At 41.3% G+C, this 22,827-nt stretch overlaps 1 protein-coding gene across 5 annotated transcripts in view; it reads left to right on the top strand.

Moving 5' to 3' along the window:
- Positions 1-4,288: 4,288 nt before the first annotated feature.
- TPD52L1 (TPD52 like 1) overlaps positions 4,289-22,827 on the top strand; it is a 98,671-nt gene continuing 80,132 nt past the window's right edge. For 2 of the 5 annotated variants that reach the window (XM_057489288.1, XM_057489286.1), the window contains exon 1: positions 17,998-18,103. In XM_057489288.1, coding sequence (XP_057345271.1) covers positions 18,031-18,103 — 73 coding nt within the window. In that variant the 5' untranslated portion in view covers positions 17,998-18,030. Of the gene's footprint in view, positions 4,551-17,997; positions 18,104-22,827 lie in introns of those variants that run through there. The other 3 variants (XM_036903896.2, XM_057489290.1, XM_057489289.1) reach the window with 3 other exon arrangements.

The following is a 22,827-nucleotide window of genomic DNA, read 5'->3' as shown; positions in this document are numbered from 1 at the left end:
AAAAATTGTCAATAGTGTCACAGTTGAGAAGCCCTTGGAAAACTAATAACATTTTAAATATATTTTAGGGATTGATATTTAAAAATTATAATAAATTTTAAAGTTTTTAAGTCTAAAGGAGTAAACTTTAGTATTCATGTATACAGGAACCTCAGGGTACAATTAAATAACATGTCTTTTTTATAATGAAAAATAAAGCGCCTTTATCCTCTCAATTTTCTGAACATCCATGCATAATTTCTGGATCCAGGAAATATGTCTAGAAATTTTGGAGGAACTTAGAAAAAACAAAATGTGTCCACTAGGTTTTTGTAAAGGGTTTTATGTAGTGTAACCAATTTATTAAGGAGTCACAAGTTTTTGGAGGGATAAACACAAAATATTGATGCTTTTCCAATAACCATTCCCTCAACTGGCTTGAAAATGGCTCCTTTACACACGGCTGGTCATGATTCATTAATTTTGGTTAGTTCTGGTTAGTAGAATAATCTTACGCTAGTATATGATTGTGGGTTAAATGGCAGAATTTCCAGAATCTCCCACCTGACCTTAGTCCATTTACACATGAATGAATGAATGTTTACTGCTACAGCCTCCAGTGGATCCAGGGCAAAGAGTGGAGAGAAAATTCTCTCCTTCCCTCCATTCCTGGCATGTAATTGGTCTGGCATCTGCCAGTCACCAAGGCCCATGGAGTTCCTCCTGGAACATGCGGATCGGAAGAGCAGAGCGTGAGTGGCGGCCAGAGGAGACGGACCACCCAGGGCCTACCTAGTGATTCAGGCAAGCTGTGAGCAATAAAAACTTTTTCTCCTAACCTATCTGTTCCCTTGACTTATTTCAGTTTCACCGGTTGAATAGGGGATTCGCACCAGGCTGGCAACACCCTGTCAAGGTCTGGGCATTGCAGTTGAAGTCTTGGGGCAATGCGAAGAGCAAAGGAGGAGGTGGGAGTCATCACGGAGGGTGCTCAAAAGAAGCTACTTTATTCTGCACAAAGCTGTACCTTTTCTACTGTGTTAGTGCTGATCATGGTTACATAAGTAGTAAATATGCACATGCGTGTGGCCTTCATGGCCAGGTATCTGGCCCTCAAGGCTCTAATCTAGTTCTTTACTCATGAGTAAGATAGCGGTGTTTTCACGGTTTACAGACAAGGCCAGACACATCTGGGATGAAGCAGCAGACAGTTGTCCTCATAGAACAGTAGGGAGAGCTGGGAAGTGGGGGGCGGGGCTTTCCCCACACAGCCTTCTCCCCTGTAGCTACGGTGATATGGGCTTCTCTATTGCAAAATAAACCTTTTCTCCCCTCTCATCAATGCCTGGAAACTCAGTCTCTCTGCCTCTGTGTGCATGTGTGTGTGAATAATAAAGAAAAAGCTAGTCTAATTTTTGCCTTTCTTTCTAGGTACTGGCTTCTCTTTGTGGAGAGGAGGTGGGCATTGAGAGGAAGAGATAAATCATATGACTGAATATTAACTGGATGAGGCTGACTGACATGCAGGCTTCCTGGGACCCTGGCATACTCCAGCTGATGGCCTCATGCTGCATGACTCTGATGCTCCCTTCTTGGCTTTCTACTTCAGTGGTCCTGGCAAGACTGTAGCCCACTAATCTCCGCTGGCTTCCACAGCCACTCTCTGATTGGTGGACATACATAGGAGTCATATTCCAATCCTCCCAAGGACTGGGAAGTTTGTGGAGTCCCAGTGCCCTCTCTGAGAGCACCTCACCAAACTCTGCCCCCCCATTTCCTTTTGCCCTGTATATTAGCATGAGTGGGAAATGCCAGCAGGTTCCCCAGCCAGGGGAGGTCCACACAGACACTAACTGCCTCTCCCTCTGTGCAGCCCCTCCTGTCTTCCTGAGTGATCCCTCCCTTCCCATGTGGAGCCTCTTTCTCCAGCCCCTGGGATGTTGGCTCACTCACTGGTTTTCTCTTCCCTAATTCCACATCCCATATGGGGCTCAAGGGAACCCCTAGATGCATTCTTACACCACTGGAGTGGGAAATTCAAGGTTATACTCTGTCTAACATTTCTCAAAATTGTCTGGCCCTGAGTTCCTGATGGAACTGTCAAGGCCAGGTGCTCTTTGCCCTGATGAGGGTAGGGAAAGGAAGGGAGGGTAAGATACACATGTCTAAGCTCTCCTTCAAACTTCTCTTTCCTCTCAAACTACCCTGGAAGCAGGGGCAAAAAAATCCTTTCTCTGCCTTCTCACATTTCTTTCCATTATTTTCTGTTGACCTGAGTAGCAACTTTTTAAATTTAAAAGCTAAGTATTTAGTAGCTTTCATCTTTGCTGTGGACAGTTTCTAGTGCAGTCCTTCTCAATCTTGGAAACACATCGGTACTACCTATGGAGATTTTAAAAAATAAATCAAGTCAAAACATCTGGGGAGTGGGACCCAGGTATCAGAAATGTTAAATAGCCCTTGTGTAGTGATGATGCATAAGAGGGCTGGGAACCCCTGCTCTGGAAACTTGGGTGCTCAATGGGCTAAGGAGGGTGAGAAGCCATCAATTAATATACCTCATATAGCATCCCACCACAAAATGAAGAAACCCAGCCAGAGAGAGGCTAAAAATTTTGCTTCTGGTTACACAGCTAGTAATTTTCACTGTGAGAATCTCATGGAGCCCCAAAGCCCATGCCTTTGTCTTGTCCTTAGCACCCAGCACAGTCCCTGGCACAGAGAAAATATTCAATAAATATTTCTGGGTATCAATATTTTATGATTATAAACAATGATAAAAGACATTAAGAGGGGCAGCAACTTAAAATTTTATAAATCAGAATAATGAGTCAGTGTTTAGATGAAGGTTAGATGACTCAGGCTGGAAAGTCTATTTTTAGCTCCTTTTAACAGCTGGCAGTCAACTTTAACCTGGTGTTTAATTTTCAGGGTAGAGAGGACCAGAACAGCTTAATAGAACCTAAAACTAATTTAGTCACTGATTTTGATTTGTTACTTGGCACTCATGGTCACTATCACTAAAAAACATTTAAAAGCCCTATGATTGGTGTTCTATAGAGCAATTTTAACCTCAGTGATTATAAATCAGGGACATTTTCAACAGAACAAAAGACCCTGTTGTGTTTATACAGGTGCCAGAGAATCATGAGCACTCTCTCTTTCAAGCAAAAATGTAAGACTCCATTAATTTATTAGTCTAGACTTTGACAGTAACATGGATAAAACAGAACCTACTGGTTAGTTAATTGTTTATTCAATGAATCTTTTTTGAGCTAGGAATTTGTATGAGGCTCTTTGAAAGCAGGAAGTAGGAGACCCACACTTGACCCTGACAGACTTTAATATCTATAGTGTAAGAAAGAAAAAAATATATCACTGAAAAAAATGGCAGACCATTCAAGACCAAATGTATATACATTTTATTTTACAGATGAAGATGTGAAGAAAAGGGGAGATCTGTGATGGCTAAAGACCTGAGGAGGTGAGACATGAGCTGGTACTTCTTCATCTCTGCCATGCTTTCTAGTCACCTTGCCAGGCCAGGCTTAGAATAGAACTGCAAGTTTCTAGTCTTTTCAATGAAAACAAGACTGCTTCATTCACCTGCAGGCATGGCCTATGGGTCTCAAATTAGAAAAGATATACACAGTTGATGCTCATTATTTGCAGATTCCATATTTGTGAACTTGCCTCCTCACAAACACGTATTTGCGACACCACCGTCAACAGAGCGCTTTTCGTGGTCATCGCAGATGTGGGCGGAGCCTGAGAAGTGCACACCTTCCCGGCTGAGGTCAAACGGGGCTAAGCTCTCCCTTCGTGTTCCAGCTCTCTGTGAACAAGTGCCCTCTTCACAGACTACAAATAGACTATTTTTGTACTTTTTGGAGGGTGATTTCACTCTTTAGAATGGTCCACAGCTAGGGAGAAAACATGTAAATTAAATAAGCTTAGTAAGTTTTATTCAGATGAGGTGCAGTACTGTTGGCCATGATCTCAATGTTAATGCGGCAACAATATGTATTAACTAAGGTATCTTTAAACAGAGACAGACATAAAACAAGGTTATATATTGATCAGCTGGCAAACATATTAGGCTCAGAGGGTCACAGGAACCAAACTCTGTATTTCCCTAGGAGCAATGGTTTAGTATTGAAAGCCCACCCGCCTTCCTCTCTCCCTGGGGACCTTCCCTGGTACAAAGACTTCAGGGCCTACTTAGCTCCGCCAGGCACTTACTGGCCCGAGCACGCGCCCTGAGCCAGGAGTGGGAGCCCCCCGCCCGATGCGCCGAGCGGCCGGCAGGTGGCGCGCAGCGGCGGGCTCCTTCCCTCTGTGGTCTGGGCCAGGTGGACTGGAAGGGGCGGAGGTAACCACAAGCGGCCAGTGGAGGCCGCCCCGCAGGCCCCCCACCCCCTCCACGCAGCGCTCGCGACTCGCGTGCAGGGGGAAGGCGCCAGCTGTGTTGTTCAGAGCGGCACCACCGCTGCCTGCCTCTCTGCGAAGCGCCGCCGGGGCGGCCGCCGTGCTCAGTCCGAAGTCGGCCACCATGGAGGCGCAGGCACAAGGTGAGTGGTCGCCGATCGCCCTGAGGGGCAGGTCCTCCGGCGCGCAGAAACGCGCTTTCCCTGCATTTCCTAACTTTGCTGTCCGGCGGAGTGGATCGGTGCTCTCCCCACGCGGCCGTAACTCTGCTCCCACCTGCGCCTGCGAGGTAATTCCTGCTCCCCAAACTCAGGAATTGCTGTGGGGCTGGGGGCCAGTGAAGGAAACGTGAAATGGAAAGGTCCCTTCGCAGGAAATGCGCCCACGCACTGCTCTGCCTCTTTTCCCAGATATTCTCCCCCCACCCCCACCCGGCTTCCCGAACCGCGCTGGTGCCCAAAAGACTTGTTGTGCAAGGTCCGGAATCCGCGTGGCGTTCCTCTTCCCTGGCGGGAGTAGGAGCAGCGCGACGCCTCTCCCCTCGGCGGCGGGCTCGCGGCCGGCCGCTCCCCCGGGCGGGCTGAGCTCGGCGCGCGCCTCGCGGCCGGCCGCGCGGGGACCTTCCCGCCGAGGCGAGGAGAGCGCTGCCCGTCCGCGGATCTCCAGTAAATCGACATCTGTGTCCACGGTCGGGAGGCGACCTCTGCCTCCCAGGCGCGTGGGGCGTCCGGCCGCGGGCGGGTCGCCTGCTGGAGGAGCCCACGGCAGCTTCACAAAGGGCAGCCTCGTGTCTTGGGGTACACTCGGACCGGCGGTAGGGAAGCCCGATGGACTTGTGCGGGAATGGGAGTAAACGACTGTGGGAAGGTGGGAGATGTGCAGCGCAAGTGTGGTGGGTAGGACCCTGATTTTGGAGTCTGTCCTGGGAGCAAAGCCAAGAAGGGATAGGATGCGGAGTTCAGCATTTTCCAGCTTTTCTAACAATCATCACCGCCTTTCTTCCACACGGCAGGAAATTCTGCGATGACTTTTAAAATAAATAAAAGCCCATTAAAAAAAAAGGCAGAAGTTGATGACCCCATGCGCTCTCCATCTAGGGGCAGAGGCGTCGTGAATGAGCAGTCTGGGGACATGGGCATGGAGCCACCCAACAGGTTGTTGCCAGGATTACAATTGTCTAAATGAATAGCGCGAACCATCCCAGTTCGTGCCATCAGCCAACGTCCTGCGCATAAAGCTGCCTCTTCCAGTATTTTTTCCCCATTATCTAAATAGGAAAGGAGAATTTCTCAGCCAAGGGGTGAGGTGTTGTCAAAATGAAAAGCTCTCTTCAGCCTGAACTGAATGAAGCTGGTGGGTTCGACACTGGAGCTTTCCAGCCTGCCTTGCAAATTAAAATTATTTGCAGAGTCTTAAATGCCGGCAGGGGCTGATCCCAGACTACTCAAAGAGGGAATTCTGGGGCCTAGGCATAGGTATATTTGAAAGCTTCCTAGGTGATCGTGTTACTCTGGTTGGAGAATAACTACAGCAGATAGAAGTGTTCTTAATTCTGAAGACATCTGAAGTACCGATCGGAACCACTGGTGTCACTGGCTTGCTTTACTTATGAAATTTACTTAACAGATATTCCAGTGCTTTACCTTGCCAAGCACTGTGGTAGGAAAAGCAAACAGACTTGATTTGTGCTTTGTGAAATTTACAGTAGAGGAAGAGACTGATTCATTTGAGTTTCTTGATCAGTAAAATGCAGCTGTGTTAATGATAGGAAAGAGGGCCATAGGAAGCAGGGAGAGTCTGAAAAGCTTTCCGTCTAGAAGGTGATAATCAGAACAGCAAAAATCACTTACTGTGCCCCTGTTTCTGTTCTTTGTGTTTTGCATATGTTGACCCATTTCCTCTCACAGGTGTCTCATGAGAGAGGAAGTGTTCGTTTTCCCATTCTCCAGAGAGGAAACAAGCATAGGAAGTAAATTCCCTGTAACATTTCCAGGTAATGAGGAACAGAGTACATGCTGTGACTGCCCAGCCTCCCACTCAAAGCCTCCCACTTTTATTTTATTTATTTATTTTTGCAGAGCATTTATTAGAAAACAAGAAAGATTATAAACATATTTAATGTTCTACTTTTTCATTTTTATTGCAGTATCGTTGATGTGTACAACCTTATATGGGTTTCAAGTATACAACACAGTGGTTCAACAGTTACCCGTATTATTAAATCCACAGCCCCTATTGGTTACTATCTGTCAATACAGGAATATGTTACAGAATCATTGAATCATTGGCTATATTCTTCATGCTGTACTACAATCCCCATGACCAACTTATATTTGAGAATTTTTCTGCCCCTTAATCCCCCTCACCCTCCCCACCTACCCATCCCAACTCCTCTCCTGTGGTAATCCCTCATGGTCACTTCTCAGTGTCTGTGAGTCTATTGTTATTTTGTTCATTTTGTTTTGGTTTGTTTTTAGATTTCACAAGTAAGTGAAATCATATGGCACTTGTCTTTTTCTACCTGGCTTATTTCACTTATCTTAGTACCCTCTAGGTCCATCCATGTTGTGGCGAATGGCAGTACTTCTTTTTTATGGCTGTATAATATTCCATTGTGTGTATGTACCACATCTTCTTTATCCATTCATCTGTTTATGGATGTTTAGGTTGCTTCCATAACTTGCAAAGCCTGTCACTTTTAGAGGAAAGAGGAAACTGAAGTCCCCTCCTTCCTCTCCCTTACCTCTTTGCTGCTCTCCTCCTTCCCCTCATGACTGGGTGGAACCTCAGTGGGTGGGGAGGACAAGTTAAAAGGCAAATGAAGTTGCCCTGGGGGGACTTGGATTAGGGTGATGGCCAGCCAGGAGGAGAAAAGTGAACAGGTTTAAAAAATACTTAAGAAAAGTCAAAGTGACTTGTATTGAATATGTAGGATGGCGGTGTCTAGGATGACCACACTTAAGAGCTTTATTTAATGAAGAACTTAAGGTACTGCAGAAATTGAAGATTTAGGAAGATAACATTCACCACTTAAATCCTCATTTCCCCAGTACTTTAAGTTCTTCATTTTCAGTCTTTTCTTTGTCATTTAATCAGCAGACATATTAAGCTCTTTAAGAATAAAACTTTTCACAAAATCTTTATATTAAATGGAAAATCTCTCTACTTGCCTTTTTTTTTTTTCTGGCTAAATGAATTAATTACCTCTTAGATTCTAAGAATGTCCTATGGTTTCCTAAGTGCAAGTCTCCATCATCAGCACAGTTTATTTTAAAATTATTCAGAAAGGGGATGGCTTATCTTTCTTTTTTTTTTTTTTAGATAATTATTTCTATTGAAGGGTAGTTGACACACAGTATCACATTAGTTTCAGGTGTACAACACAGTGATTCAACATTTATATACCTGATAATTCTAGGTACCAGCTATCACCATACCAAGTTGTTACAATATTTTGACTATATTCCTTATGCTATACATTACATCCCGGTTACTTATTTATTTTACAATTGGAAGTGTGTATATATATATATATATATATATATATATATATATATATATTTTGTGTGTGTGTGTGTGTGAGGACATCTCTCATATTTATTGATCAAATGGTTGTTAACAACAATAGAATTCTGTATAGGGGGGTCAATGCTCAATGCACAATCATTAATCCACCCCAAGCCTAATTTTCATCAGTCTCCAATCTTCTGAAGCATAATGAACAAGTTCTTACATGGAGAACAAATTCTTACATAGTGAATAAGTTACATGGTGAACATTACAAGGGCAGTCATCACAGAAGCTTTCGGTTTTGCTCATGCATTATGAACTATAAACAGTTCAAATATGAATACTCATTTGATTTTTATACTTGATTTATATGTGGATACCACATTTCTCTCTTTATTATTATTATTTTTAATAAAATGCTGAAGTGGTAGGTAGATATAAGATAAAGGTAGAAAACATAGTTTAATGTTGTAAGAGAGCAAATGTAGATGATCAGGTGTGTGCCTGTAGACTATGTGTTAATCCAAGCTAGACAAGGGCAATAAAACATCCACGTAAGCAGAAGATTTCTCTCAGAACAGGGGGGGTGAGGTTCTAAGCCTCACCGCTGTTGATCCCCAATTTCTCACCTGATGGCCCCCCTGCGACTGTGCCTGTCTTAGGTTGTTCCTCCCTTGAGGAATCTTACCCGTTTCTGGCTAACCAGTCGTCTTCTGGGGCCATACAGGGAAATGTAAAGTTGGTAAGTGAGAGAGAAGCCTTATTGTTTGAAAAGGTTAGCTTTTTACTTCTTTGCATGTTTATGCCCTGTGGCTTCTATGCCCAGCATTTGTCTTGAGGTATCTTTACCACTTGGAAGAATTATGATACTCGGTAAATTCGATCTGATGCACGAATTTTATTTAAGGGTTGTAATTAGGAAGGAAGAAGAAAAGGTATAGAAGTAGCAGGCGGCAGAAAACATGGGAAGATTGATTATTTCTTTGACATATCTTCTTGTAGAGTAACTTCAGCATGTATAGGTTTTAAACTACTAATTAAATTGCGCACACACATTAACATAATAGGAGTACAGTTACGTAACCAAAGCATACCTGTAATTACCAGCCAGGGGATGGCTTATCTTTCTGCCACTTGATATAGAGATAAACAAAAATGAATGAAGTTAAGTAGGCAGCTACAGAAGGGATATCCCCTTTTATTTTCCAAGAGACCACCCAGGTGCTGTGGACATGGTTTGCACACATTGCTCAATAAGTGCAGCAGCAGGTCCCAGAAACTCTTCTGTAAGTGAAATCCTGCAAATATGTTCTTTGGCTTTGTAAAAGAGTAGATTACTTCTGGCCAGAACAAGAAGGCATTCTGGGAAGTTGGTGGAACAGACAATGCAGAAGTGGAATTGTGAGCAGAGTGATTCACTGCGGAGGGCTGAGGAACAGTGTGGACTGAGAAGCCCACAGAAGGTCAACATTTTTAGTTTCTTTCCTGATGCCAGGAATTTTACTTTAATAAAATTGGTATATTAGAGGATAATTTGGTTAGGATTATACCATTTTTCTGAATCATGGCAGTCCTTTAAAATAAAAAAAGTTTCTTTTTAAAATTTTAAACTTTTTAAAATTAAAAAATGATCTTTTTAAACTACCTTTCAGTATTTTATTATCTTAGGAAATAACTGTTTTTGTCTTTCCCGAAGTCTTTAATGTTGAAAGGAAAAATTTCTCTCCACTGAAAACTTGTTTAAAGTCAGATTAATAATTGTATTAGTTTTCTATGACTGCTAAACAAATTACTAAAATTCAGTGACTTAAAACAACAAAGTTTGTTCTCATGGTTCTAGAGGCAAGAAGTCCCAAATCACTACCCCTGGACCGAAGTGAGGCTGTCAGCAGGGCTTCCCTCCTCCGGAGTCCCTAAGAGAGAATGCGTTCTTGCCTCTTGTGGTTTCTGGCGGCTGCTAGTGTTCTTCGGCTGCGTCATTCCAAACTCTGCCTTCATGGTGACATTGCCTTCTCTTCTGTCAAATCACTTTCTGCCTTTTACAAGAATGCTTGTGATTTCATTTAGAGCTCACCCAGATAATCCAAGATAATCTCCCCATCACAAGATCCTTAATTTAATTACATCTGCAAAACCCTTTTACCCATTGAAAGGTTACATTCACAGGTTCCAGGGTATAGGACCTGATAACTTCCTATATTCAGACAGTCCACTCAGGAGGATTCTCAGAAGTCCATGAATGACATAAAGTAATAAATTCTGAATAATCCTACCTGTTTGAATTCCATTCAAGTGAAAATGTCATATATACTTTCCATTATGCTTTGCTCACAGAACATTTATTTGCACTCATTTGTTCCAGGAAGAACTCCTGGCAGTTTATACTGATATAGCTCACGCAGCAAGGTTATGTAAGTTAGAAGTAGGTGAAAGAGAGTAAAGAGGGGTAAGAACAGAAAATGAAAAAAGGAATGAAGCTCTAGAAAAATGAGAATTATTATATCCTTTTTCTTAATACTGCCTGGAAAACAAATTCTTGCTTTGTAAACAAAGTATGTTATTTTGTTACAAAGCAATAAAATAACCCCTCCTCTTGCCAAATAGCAACAGGTCAAATCACTTATATTGTCGGGATCAGAATATAGAAAAAGCTTGTTTTGTAAATTTCAGGCTATATAATCATAAACCTCAAACTATAGGAGTTAGATGTTATACATTTGATTTATGGTTTTTAAAAATATTATTAAGAGTTTTTTTTGCTGTCTTCAAAGCTACTTCCTATAGCTTTTTTCCCTCTAAAAATTTTTAAGTAGGTAGTGATGTATTCATTAGATGAAATCAGTCATTTGCAGTAAATCTTACACTGTTGATTTAAATTTTTTATAAAATCTAATCATGCAAATGGTAGATATTATAGTACATTAGAATCTATTTTGAATTGCCTTCCCTGATATACTCCTTGTTAATATTCTGGGTAGGCATAATCTGAGAAGTTGCTTCAAAAAACTTAGGAGCAAAGGAGTCCATTTTTGTGGCCTATGATAAAGATTTTGTACTTAGATGAAGTAAAAAAATACTTCAGCAAATATTTTTAAAATAAATATTTCAACAAATATTTGATTACTGTAGTAATAACAAATATTCAACAGGCAATTACTATTGAGAGGCAACAAGGGATAGTGGTTGAGATTCCATAATCAAGGCAAACTGCCTGAATTTTAAATGATAGAATTAAATAATATTTAATTATTATTATTAAATAATAGTCACTTACTATTAATATGACCCTGGACAAGTTAGTTGATCTCTTTGGCCCTTGGTTTCCCCATGTAAAGTGAGGATAATAATAGTGCCTATATCATAGGATCATAGTGGGGATGTAAAGAGTTAATACATACAAGGTTCTTGAAATAGTTCTCAGAGCATGGTAGATACTATGTAAATGTTTGCTGTTGCTTTTAGTAACACATATCAAGAACTTTACATGCATTATCTTATTTGAATCTTTATAACAACACCTGGGGATAGGTAACCCATCACTTTTTAGACTCATTTTATAGACAGAGAAACTGAAAGTCAGAAAAATTAAGTGAGGGAGGCAGGACTCAACTCCAGGCCCATGTGAGTCCAGAGTGTGGGCTTCATCGCTACACGCCAGCATCCCTGAGTATGTGCTGGGCAACATAAGCCAATGGGGAACAAAGATAAGTTTGATGTGAGTCATCTTTCCAGGGAGGGTAGCTGAGTCCTCCCTATGGGTGATGCACATAGAACTCACGGGGTGACATATTTCCATCCCAATGGGAGTTTTTCAGTTCTAGAGTGCTAATTAGAACCAACTCACATTGAAGGTGATAACAATAATATTTTAGTGTTTTTTTTAATGCCAGACACCATGTCATGCACTTTAAAGAAAACAGCATGTTATTTAATAAATACAAGAAGTCATGAGGAAGGTAATGTTATTTTCATTGTATGGATAAGAACAGTGAATAACAGAGTAGTTACACAAATTTCTCTAAGTCATGCTGCTTCAATTTTTGGAACCTGGATTTGAAATTAGAATGTTTGACTTCATCCCTTGGGATTTTAATTACTATTTCATATACCCCCTTAAATTGGTATGCATAAGACATCATTGTGCAAAGTAATATATTTTGCTTTTTGTTTTATACAGTTAAACGGGTTTTAAAAAGGCAGGATTTAAATGTACTGTGCATCCCATATAAGCACAGAGTGGAGGTCTGAGAATATGAATATGGCCCAGAATTCCTGATGTCTGTAAGAATAAGCCCCAGGATACAGCACATTGGGGCCTGAGTGCTCATGTATCAACAGCTTGCTGTTTTAGTTCTGTTTCTGAGGTGCATAATTCTATAAAAGTCACATGACATGTGATTCTTTAAACAGTATAGAATTTTATTACTAGCTGCAAGGAAAAGCTACTTAAGATGTGGAAATATTCAAATATATTATTCTACTTGGTGTTCATCCTTATCCAGTAATCTCAGGACTTTAAAATAAATAAAAGGCATAGGATCTATGTGCTTGTTTCCAGAATGTAAGATCTGTACTATTTAGATTCTGGCTGAAAGGACTAGTCTCAGTAAGTACTGAAAAAAGATTTTTATTGTTTCATGATTATTATAATTACTTGTTAATATGAATATGTTTTATTTAATGCTCTCCCAACCACATTAGCATATCTACTTTAAGAAGGTAGCTAGTGAAGGTAAAGGACTTGTCCTACTGTATCAATCTTTGTGTTTGATTTCACCGGTCTAAAGTGACAAATGAAGAAAGAAGGCATCAGCCTCAGTCCCCAGCCTGGCTTGCTCTCCACACATGCAGATATTCACCATTTTGGCAGTTCTGGGACATCCCCAGTACCACTTTGAAGCCACCTCTTAAATTTACTGAGTTAGGATGCACTTAAGATCACATAAAGGGTGGCCCCCATACTGTAGGCTTTCAAGCCTGTCATTCTACTTTTCATTGAATAAGAAATAATTTATTTACAATATAAATGTAATTTATTTAAAATATGTGCATTAAATTAAAGATCATCATTAATGCACCAGGGAAGACAGCAGAACATTTTAATGAATTTGAGCTGGTTAAAAGAAAGCTTTGGGTCCTCATGGAAAGATGAATTTTAAATAGTTTCTCACAGTATGAGTAGTTTATAAGTGTTGCATTTTGATACATAGGAAGTGAAATTCCCAGAATAAAACCACAAATCTCCAAGAATACCCCTTCATCACCAACATATTGCTTCCTTTTCAAAAGGCAGAAATCTGGTGCTTGCTGTTTGTGCTGTAGCCAGATAATGTATCATATACTGAAAATGTGTGTGCATGTTACACCTCCTCTCTAAACTTACCTGTGGTTATTTTTACCTTATACAAATTACATTTTCCCTGACTTGTATCTAAAATATGGACTCTTTCAACCCCTGGAAATAGAAAAATGCAATTTTCTTATAATTAGATATTTCTTTTGTCAATAATAGTAAGCGTGCCTGGAAGCAGAGTTGGTTCATTCAGAAGGAAAAGACCACTTGGGGTGAGAGGTGGTGGGAAGGGGTGTTTTCAGATGTGTCAGTTTCAGAGTCTCTTGTTAAATATTTGTTTTTCATTGGTTTCTACCGCACCCCTCTGCACATGAATGAGCTGAGAGTAGCAATAATGAGAGCTGAAAAGCGAATTGTCTCTAAATATTTGCCAACATTTTACATTCCAAAATGGACTCATTTTGACATGAAGACATCATGGAAAGTTACATGGAAAGATGGTTTCCCTGACTTAAAAGGACAGGCCAGGAGGAAAGTGGAATCTTTGGAACCTGGAATTTCTTTTTGATACTCCAGGGCTCTAGCTGGAGTTTCAAAATATCCATGCTTCCTGCAAGTTTGTTTCAAATGATTAGAAGGCTCTTATGAACACTCAGCACTTTCTCCTCTTTTTCCCATTTACTGACAAGAAAAATATCTGTTTATTGTGAGCCTGCTGGGTACCAGGCATGGTTCCAGTCATTTAGAAGGTACTCCATCAGGTTCCCCTAGCCCATTCTCAGTGATACTGCTCCTGGAAGAAGGAAGCATATTCTGAGGTTTAGCACTTGCATTTTTTTTTCACTTGGATAGTTTGGACAATATGTAGAAATAAGAATACACATTCAGAAATTTTTTGAAATACGGTCTTGCTGTTTTGAAATAAGTCTGCATGCAGAAGATGTGAGGGAAGTATCTACCAGCCAGAAGGTAGGTGGTTACTTCATGGCCATGCTGAAGGTGTGCACATTATGGATTCCCTTGCATACAGGAGAAGAGCATCTCCCCTCCTTTGCAGAAATTGTTTTGGCATCTACAAGGAGAAAGGCTTTGCCCTTACAAATAGGCAATCTAATACATTTGAAAGCAAATATTGTATTGAAAAAAAGGGAGGTGGGTTGAGTAACAGTAAACAGAGATAAGGCATTCATCTGAAAAGAGGTTTAGATACACATTTGGAAAGTATTGGAGTAACAATATTGCCCCCAAAGCTGCTGTTGACTTAAATTCCCTTGATTATGTGAGGGGGCTGCTGAATGCCTTCATTAAGAAATCTGAGCAAATAGCAGATCAGTGGTATCTAACCTACCATTTTATATCTTACTACCGCAAATCTTATAATAAGATACAAATATACCTTCTTACGACCTTTGCTAATGTAAGGTGTGAAACACAATTCAGCTAAAGTACTTTGTTCTCTTGGTTTCCAAGACACCGACCTCTTTCTTTGTTTTTCTCTATTCACAAGCCCTGCCTTAGTCCGCTTTGCTTGTTATCTGCATTCACTCTCCTGGTGAGCTCCTCATGTCTCATGACTCATCCTACCTATACACTAGCAACTCCAAAATTTATTTTTCCAACCTGGACCTGGCTTCTTCAACTTCAGACTGCCCACTTGATGTGTCTGTGTGAATGTCTAATAAGCATCTCGAACTTAACATGTCTAACATTGAAATTCTGATCTCCTTCCTCCAAATTATCCTTACTTCTCCTGAAGTTATCCCCTTATCAGTAAGGGATGTAGAAGTCCAAAATCTGTCCCCCGACAGGTTTTTGTGTTTTTGTTTTTTACCCCACCCTGTACACCATTTGCTGTCCATCATGCCGATTCTACTCACACGATATACGTAGAGTTGAGCATCTTCCCACCCCTCTGCAATGTGCCCTGGTCCAGGCTGCCATCAACTCTCAGCTGGGTTTGAGCAAAGTTTTCCAGCTGGTCTCCCTGCTTTGACCCTGGCCCATCTTCAGTCCATTCCCAGCATAGTAATGGGAGTGAGTTATCCTCTCAAAACATGTAGCATCAATGCCACTCCTCCCTTGAAACTGCAACAACTTCTCATTTCACTCAGAATCAAAGTCAGAGTCCTTAACAGTGGCCAAAAGTAAGGACTCTGTGATCTGTTGGTCCCTCCACCCTGTTTCTTCCCTGACCTCATGCACACCTTGTTAATTTCCTTTGCTTCCCCTTCAGATCCTTAGAGCCCTTCAATTTATTAATGTCTCTGCACCAGAAATTCTTCCTCAGGTATCTCCCTGGCTTATGTCCTCATCCTCGTTGCCCTTAGACCTGGCAGCTGGACCCTTGTCAGGAGACGGTTCTCCATAGGTTTGTCAAATGTCTTCACAAAATGATGTGTGCAAAGACATTAATACCTAATTTTCTTGACACTGCCTTTTCAAGGATGTTTTGCATAGCAGGCATCCTTGGAAGATGGAGACCTCTCCCCTAGGGGCAAGCTGATTTACTGTCCAGGATAATAAAGATCAGGTCTCCCTCCAGATCCTATGTCAGGCAGACTTGCTAGCAGCTCTTATATAAAATTGGTGCTTCCTAATTTTGATGTTACTTGACTGAGACTCACCCCTCCCTGTCAACAGGCAACACCTAGCTCTCATCACGTCACCCTTTTGGAATTAGGACTTGGATCTAGTGCAGTGATGTTACTATGGCTACTGTTATTGCTGTGAGTAATTGTCTTTTTTCTGTGACCCAGGAGACTTGTATCTTCTGCCAGCGTCTGTGAAGCTGGCAGGCTAATTTGTTTGCTTGCAAGTAGGGTAAAATCTGACCCCTCATGATTCCTGACACTTTTCCTGAGCCATTAACTTTAGAGGGCCCCATTTTTGCCTTCTGTCTGAGCCTCATCCAGAGGAATAGTCTATGGGCCCACATAGAACCTATGTCTCCTCTTCTAGACCATGCCCTGGATACCTGGGACTCTGGAATTCTCTACCCAGCAGTCCTCCGTGCAGGCCGACCATGCTGCCAGCATGTACATTCCTAATCCCAAGAGACTGAGCGCTGGCTGTTTTAGGGGATGGTAGGGGAAGTAACTCAGATGTACAGGCTAGGGTTCTGGTTCTCAAAGTGTGATCCCTTGACTAGCACCATCAGCTTCACCTGGGTACTTGTTGAGAATGCTGAAGCAGAAGCTTTGGGGGTGGGCCACCTGTGTTTTTAACATACCCTCTAGATGATTCTGCTGCACACTCATCTTTGAGAATTCTGGTGTTAACTCGCTGGGCTTGTTTGCCCACATACATGTACATAAAGTTCCCATTGGTGCTTGCAGTGGGGAGACTCCAGGGTGACTCCTGGTATTCACACCCTAGGATAATCCCTTCCCCTAGATTTTGGGCAGGACCTGTGACTTGCTTCTAAAACTAATAGAATATGACAGAAGTGATGGGACGGGACTCTTTTGATTACGTTACTTTAATAAGACTGTCTTAGCAGACTGGAGCCGAGACTCTCCTTGTAGTTGATGAAGTCAGTAGCCATGCTGGAGAAGCTCACAGGGAAGGAGTTGAGGGCAGCCTGTAGGAACTGTGAGTGTTTTCTAGGACCTGAGGACGGCAGCAAAAGCCTAGGCCTTCAATTCTATACCTCCCAGGAAATGAATTCTGCCAGCAACCTGAGTGAGCCTTGAATCAGATTCTCCCCTAGTCAAAGCTCTAGGTGGAGAATGTAGCCCGGCTGTCCCCTTGAATGCAGCTTTCAGAGACCCTGAGAGGAGACCCAGTTAAGCTGTTTCCGCTGCACAGACACTTGGATATAATAAATGTGTGTTGTTTAAAGTGGCTAACTTTGTGGGGATTTGTGATGCATTGGCTTATACTGTGCAAAGTCTGGAGGAGAAGACGAGCTGAGGGCCCTCCCTGGTGCTCTTGCCTCAGGCGCTACACGTTAGTGATGATCCTGCCCTGGCTTCTGTGTAGCAGCTCGCCCGTCCCCTCGCCACACACTATTTCCCTTCTCTAATTTTTGTCTTTCTTTCCAGCGCCTATCCCTCTCTCCCATGCCATGTATTTTGTAATCTCAAGCACCTTGTGCCTTTGTGTAGATGGGGGCGTGAGCTCACAGGGGGCACCCAGTGGGGAGAAAGGGTCCTACCTCCTTGGTAGCCTACGGCCCCTCCCCCTTCTCCCTTAATTCCAAGGCTGCACTGGCTCAATCCCTTGAGGCAAAGGACTTTCCACTTGGAGTCAGGCATATGGTCCAAGGAGGGCTCTGGGTGTCCTCCCCAACATAAATTTAAATTGTTCTTGGAGTAGTTAGTTGCATTCTGTTGTTTCTGTCCTTCACCCCCTTTTGAGAGGCAAGCTCATGTGGAGAGAAGGCCCTGGCCTGGGGGTAGGGGGCCTGTGTTCTGGTTTGAGCTTTGCCACCCCTGTCATTCACCAGTCCATTCCTTCGTTTGCTTACTTCTGACCTAAAGGGTTGGATCAGATGCCCTGGAAGGTCTTGACTAGCTCATTCTTAAGAATCTTATTCAAATTCTTCCATATCATGTGTTGCTTTAAAGAAATATATATGTCTGCACATATATATGAAGCTGCTGTTCCTTGAACTATGTTTGCTTCCATTTTTATGTGGAAAGTTTTCAGCCAAGTTAGATATTTTCATTTTTGAACGTAATTCCTAAAATTTTACTCTGGTTGCTGGTACTTCTCATTTAGAGAATGACTGTATACCGACATAAACTATTTCTCCAGCCTGAGGAGATAACTGTCATCATGTGGGGAGAAGTCAGAGGAAGACCATAGAAGAAAGGAAAATGAAGGTTCTGTTATATGAAGGGACTCTTGCCTACTGCTGGAGAGCATGGATGTTGTTACATCTACAAAATGGTGAGAGTGGTGGCCACCCAGTGGTTTTGTGATGATTGAATGAGATGATGCATGTGTGAAGTGCTTATGACAGCGTTGGGTACTGTTGTGGCAATTAGAAGGAAAAGAAAGATTTATCTATTAATTTCTTATGAAATATGCCTTGGGAAACCCCCTGTGCTGGGCTCTGCACAGATGTTTGGGGAAACAGGTGAATGAACTGAAGTTCCTTTCTGTGTGAGCTTACCACCTTTTTTTTGTTGTAGTGCTTGGGTGTCAAGCTACTATCCTTAATGCATTCTTTTATCAGAAAATTCTTTGGGTTTTGTGCACCACCTACCCCAGAGTTAAAAATAGCTTTCTGGAACTAAGGAAAATGAGTAGGTTGAAAATAAAAATAAATACATAAGTTAACAGAATTTGGACAGCTGGCCTGTGTGCTAAGTTCTTTTCTGGAGCATAAATTTTACCTGCTAATGCACGCTGAAATATTGTTAACAAGACCATAAGTATTTTAAATGATTGCCCTTTTGGTTCTTTTTTGTTTACTTGAATAAAAGTTAAAAGACAAGCATATCAGGCATGCAAAGCAATTTTCACTGTTTGGGTACATGCTGAGGATGAACAGGTTAAGTTTTTTGCTTAGTAAATCCTCGGGGGAAATGCTGGCAGTGCTTTTCAGTTAGCAGATCTTATTTCTGTTCTCATGGGGACTGGATGTTGATTATTACAGTGTAGCCTTGTTGAAGGAATGCAAAGCCAGTGAAGAAAAGTATGCATTCTGGATGGCAGGACTTTGAAAATCCTGGTGTCTGTTGCCAAGCAGCATGCTTGAGACTTCTTAGTATTCGGAAAAGCTTCTAATGACAAATGCAGATTCCTGCTCTTGCTATTTTAGAAACTTAAAAAAAAAAAATAAAGCACAAATGAAAACATTTAATATATGTTTATACACATATATATATCTATTACATAGATATATATATACACACATGCACACACACATATGACTCCATTGCTGTCTATCCCCTTCACTCTGCTCTATTTTTCTTCATAGCACTATGACATTTTGCTTGATTATTTGTTTTCTTTTTCCCCGGTGAGCATTTAAGCTCTTTGAAGGTAGGGATTTTGACTGTTTTCTTTATTGTTACATTCCCACTGTCTAGAAAATGATTAGTTCATGGAAAGCACTCCATAAATACTTGTGGGGACAATGATGAATGAATGAATGAATAGTATTAAATAGATAATATCGTATATGACCCTGGCAGGATATGATGAGGGATGGACATTTCAACTTTTATAAATAATAAATGGTTTAAAAAATTTTTATACTATCACTTTTCTTAAAAGCCACTCAAATGAAAGAAGCTAGGGTGATAGTAAGAGCTCTCAGTCCTCCTTCATTGCCATTACCTGTCATTCCCAAATGTTGAAATCCTGAAGACGATATTAAGCTTAGGAGCTGGGTGTGTCAACATAAAATTAGAAGCTAGAATAGAACTAAATGGCTCTTCTTAAGAAAAGGAGAGTGACAGGGCTCTGGAGAAGGTAAAGGGAACCATGGGAAGTGGAAAGGAAAGGGTCCCCAAAGACTGAAACCTGGAGGGACAAAAAGAAGTAGAACGGGAGAGAGAACAAAATGCCTGGGGGCTGAGGGCAGCTTGGGACTAGAGATGCTTCTAATGATGTTTTCCCAGGAAATGCTATAAGACACCTCCTAGGACTGTCAGGGTCAGACGTCCAAATGACCCATGTGCTTTGGGTCCTGGTGCGAAGGTTCCATCAAGGTGGCGGAGAGCTGAGAAGGAGAACCCTGCAGCCCACTCCCAGGGGAAGGGTCTGCCTACACAGCTGATTTTCGATGCCATTGAAAACCTTGCAACAGCAACATCTGTTCAAATTATTTTAACTAAACAGATGAAAATTTCATTTACAGAAATTGAAGCTACAGTAATCTGGCAGCATTTTCTTTTATAATGCACCTGTGGCCTGCTCCGCTTAGCTAGTTTATAGAGATTTATGAGAGAATATGTCTGTATCCTTTGTTGCTTGAAAACATTGTTCTGCATGCTGCAAGTAGACTTTGAGTTAAACTTTTGAAACACTTAATTTCCTTCCCTGAATGTGCCACCTCCCCATAGTCCTTGCCAATAGCCTGCTAGGATTTGAAATATTAATGAATATGAATCCATTCATCTCCAAATTTTGCTGATTTTTCAGTGGAAAATATTTTCAGCTTTGTTGAGAATTTAGGGCAGAGGAGATCTCCTACAGAAAGTTAGGTGATGTGGGTATTCTCTCAGTTTTGTAGAACTCAAGATGATCTTAATTCTATAAGATGAATATTTGAGTTACCATTAGCTTTACACTAATGAAGTAGTATCATTTTTAAGTAAGCTGCCAGAAATTACTGTGTAATTTAAAAACATATCTTTCTTGTAAAATTTAATCTTAACTCAAACAGGTACCTTAATTTTGATCATCAGCTGCATGTGTAGTTTCTATGTAATTACTATCATTGTGCTACAGAACTCTCTTGACATTCCTAAGAGATAGGATAAAGGCTGCTACTAACACATTATCTTTTTGAGCTCTGGGATACATTCATCAACACAGTGGTGAAGTGCTCTCCTGACCAAGCTAGCTCACCATTGGACATTTTCCTGGACTCCCCATTTCCCAAACCCACTTTCTACTTTCCATGTGAAAGCATTAGCTCAGGTGGTTTCATCCACCTTAAATGCTTTTTCCCCATATTTTGACTTGTCATGTCCCACCCAACTACTAATGACTTCCCCGCTCCCCACTTTCCCACTGGAAATAATCCCCCTTTCTTCTTTTAAATTTAAAATTCCTACAGCATTTTAAATCCCTTTCATGTCCTTCAGGGGCAGCAACATAATTTAGAGTTGGGAGGGACATAATAAATGATCTCACTCCATCTCCTCATTTTGTAGGTCAAAGCACTCCCAAGAGATTAGGGGACAGAGCTGGTTTCCTGTAAGTGGGGGTGCTACAGCAAGAAGCTGGGTTTCTGCCTCACAGCCCTGCGACTCTCTCTGCTCCCGGCAGCCTCATTCATTAAAGTCAGATTCAGAAAACGTACACTTTTAAGTTCAGCTTGCAAATCTTACTCTATTTGTAACATTAGCAAGTGTTAATAATTACTTCTAAAGGGATTTTAAATAATATGATATTAACTGATATTGCTGAGATACTCAATTCCATATTTAAGTACTTCAATTTTCTAACTGGCCAAACTTCCCAAGTACTTAAATCTTATAAATCTAAAAATTGAATATACAAATATATTATCTAAAATTCTCTTCAGTGTTCTAGTATTACTTACAAATTTAGTAGGGCTTCCACTTAAAAATCATATTTAAATCAATTACCTAAGTAAACATTTAAAATTGTAATTACAAGTCTGATAGTCTTTCAATATGACCAGACTCTCTCAAATGTAATATAAAATGCCAAATATTCAGATGCCATCCTACAGAAACACTAGTTCTATGGTTTTGGTTTTTCTCATTTCTTCACTCATGTGTTTTCTTCCTTCAGTGATTATCTAAAATATCCATGTGCCAGGCACTGGTCCAGGCTCTAGAAAACACGAGCAAAAAAAAAAGAAAATTTCTCCTCTTAGGAAGTTCATGTTGTAGGAAAGAGGCAAATAAAACAACACAAGTTAATAAAAGGTGTTGTATACTAGATGTAGGTAAGTGCTCAGGGAGCCAACAAACGGATGCAGTGGGGATGGGAAAGGTGGGCACCTGTGGGTAATGCTCTATCTCTTTGGGACTGTACTGCACAGACTCCACCAGTTGACTGAGCTTACTGCCTAGGGGAGGTATGGCTTTCTGAGTACATTTGAGGGACCAGAGACTTGGGTTGGGACATTGCCTGGATGCCCACCGGTAACCCTGGTGAATACTCTGAACTTAAAATTGCTGTGACTTCTAAAAGGAATCCTGCAGCCCCCACTCCACTTGATTGGATTTTGTGTTTCATTGGCTCTTACAAAGTGCCAGTGTGTTTTCCACCACCTGTAAAGACCATTTATGTAACCCTGAATTCCTTTATATTCTTCAGTCCTCTCAATCTGAACAAACATATCTAACTTAATTCTGACCTTCGCGCATGGTTTTGTCCTGTAATCTGGACTCAACTTCCCAGTCTTCTGATCAATTTTAGCTCCCCAGGAGACAATGAAATTCAAGAGGTAAAACACTATGTCTTTAGCTCTGTTTTGTTTCCCGTTGCGCATCATTTACTGTAGAGCACGGCGGGTTACTCAGGTAGACCCTCCGTACATGAAGTTTAAGGGGGTGCAGTGCAGCCCAAAGACAGAGGGCTTGCCCCACTCAGCCTTCTGGTTGCAGGGATCTGCTCAGAAATTGGACTCCCTTGAATGTAAATAGGAGTTACAGTCGTCCCCAAGTGCCTCAAAGTGCTTTGCAAACTAAGAACCACTATATGTAAATGCTAGGTTTCCTTAGTATTGTGGTTGAATGTTGATTTTAAAAATCCCTTAAAGCATTTCACAGGCAGATGGTCCTTTTTCTATTTAGATTTTACAATAATGTAAGTTGTACTACTGTTTTGTTTTTACAATGCTGGTAATTTTATGGTACCTGGTATATATTTAAGGCCCAAGTTCTTTTTCACAGGCTGGCTTCAATGTAGTAGAATTATCTTTCATTTTTTTCCTTTCATTCTGTGGTGATAACTTCTTT

Source organism: Manis pentadactyla, chromosome 12 (assembly GCF_030020395.1).
Source record: "Manis pentadactyla isolate mManPen7 chromosome 12, mManPen7.hap1, whole genome shotgun sequence".
Taxonomy (NCBI): Eukaryota; Metazoa; Chordata; class Mammalia; order Pholidota; family Manidae; genus Manis; species Manis pentadactyla.
This window is presented reverse-complemented; position numbering and strand designations above follow the sequence as displayed.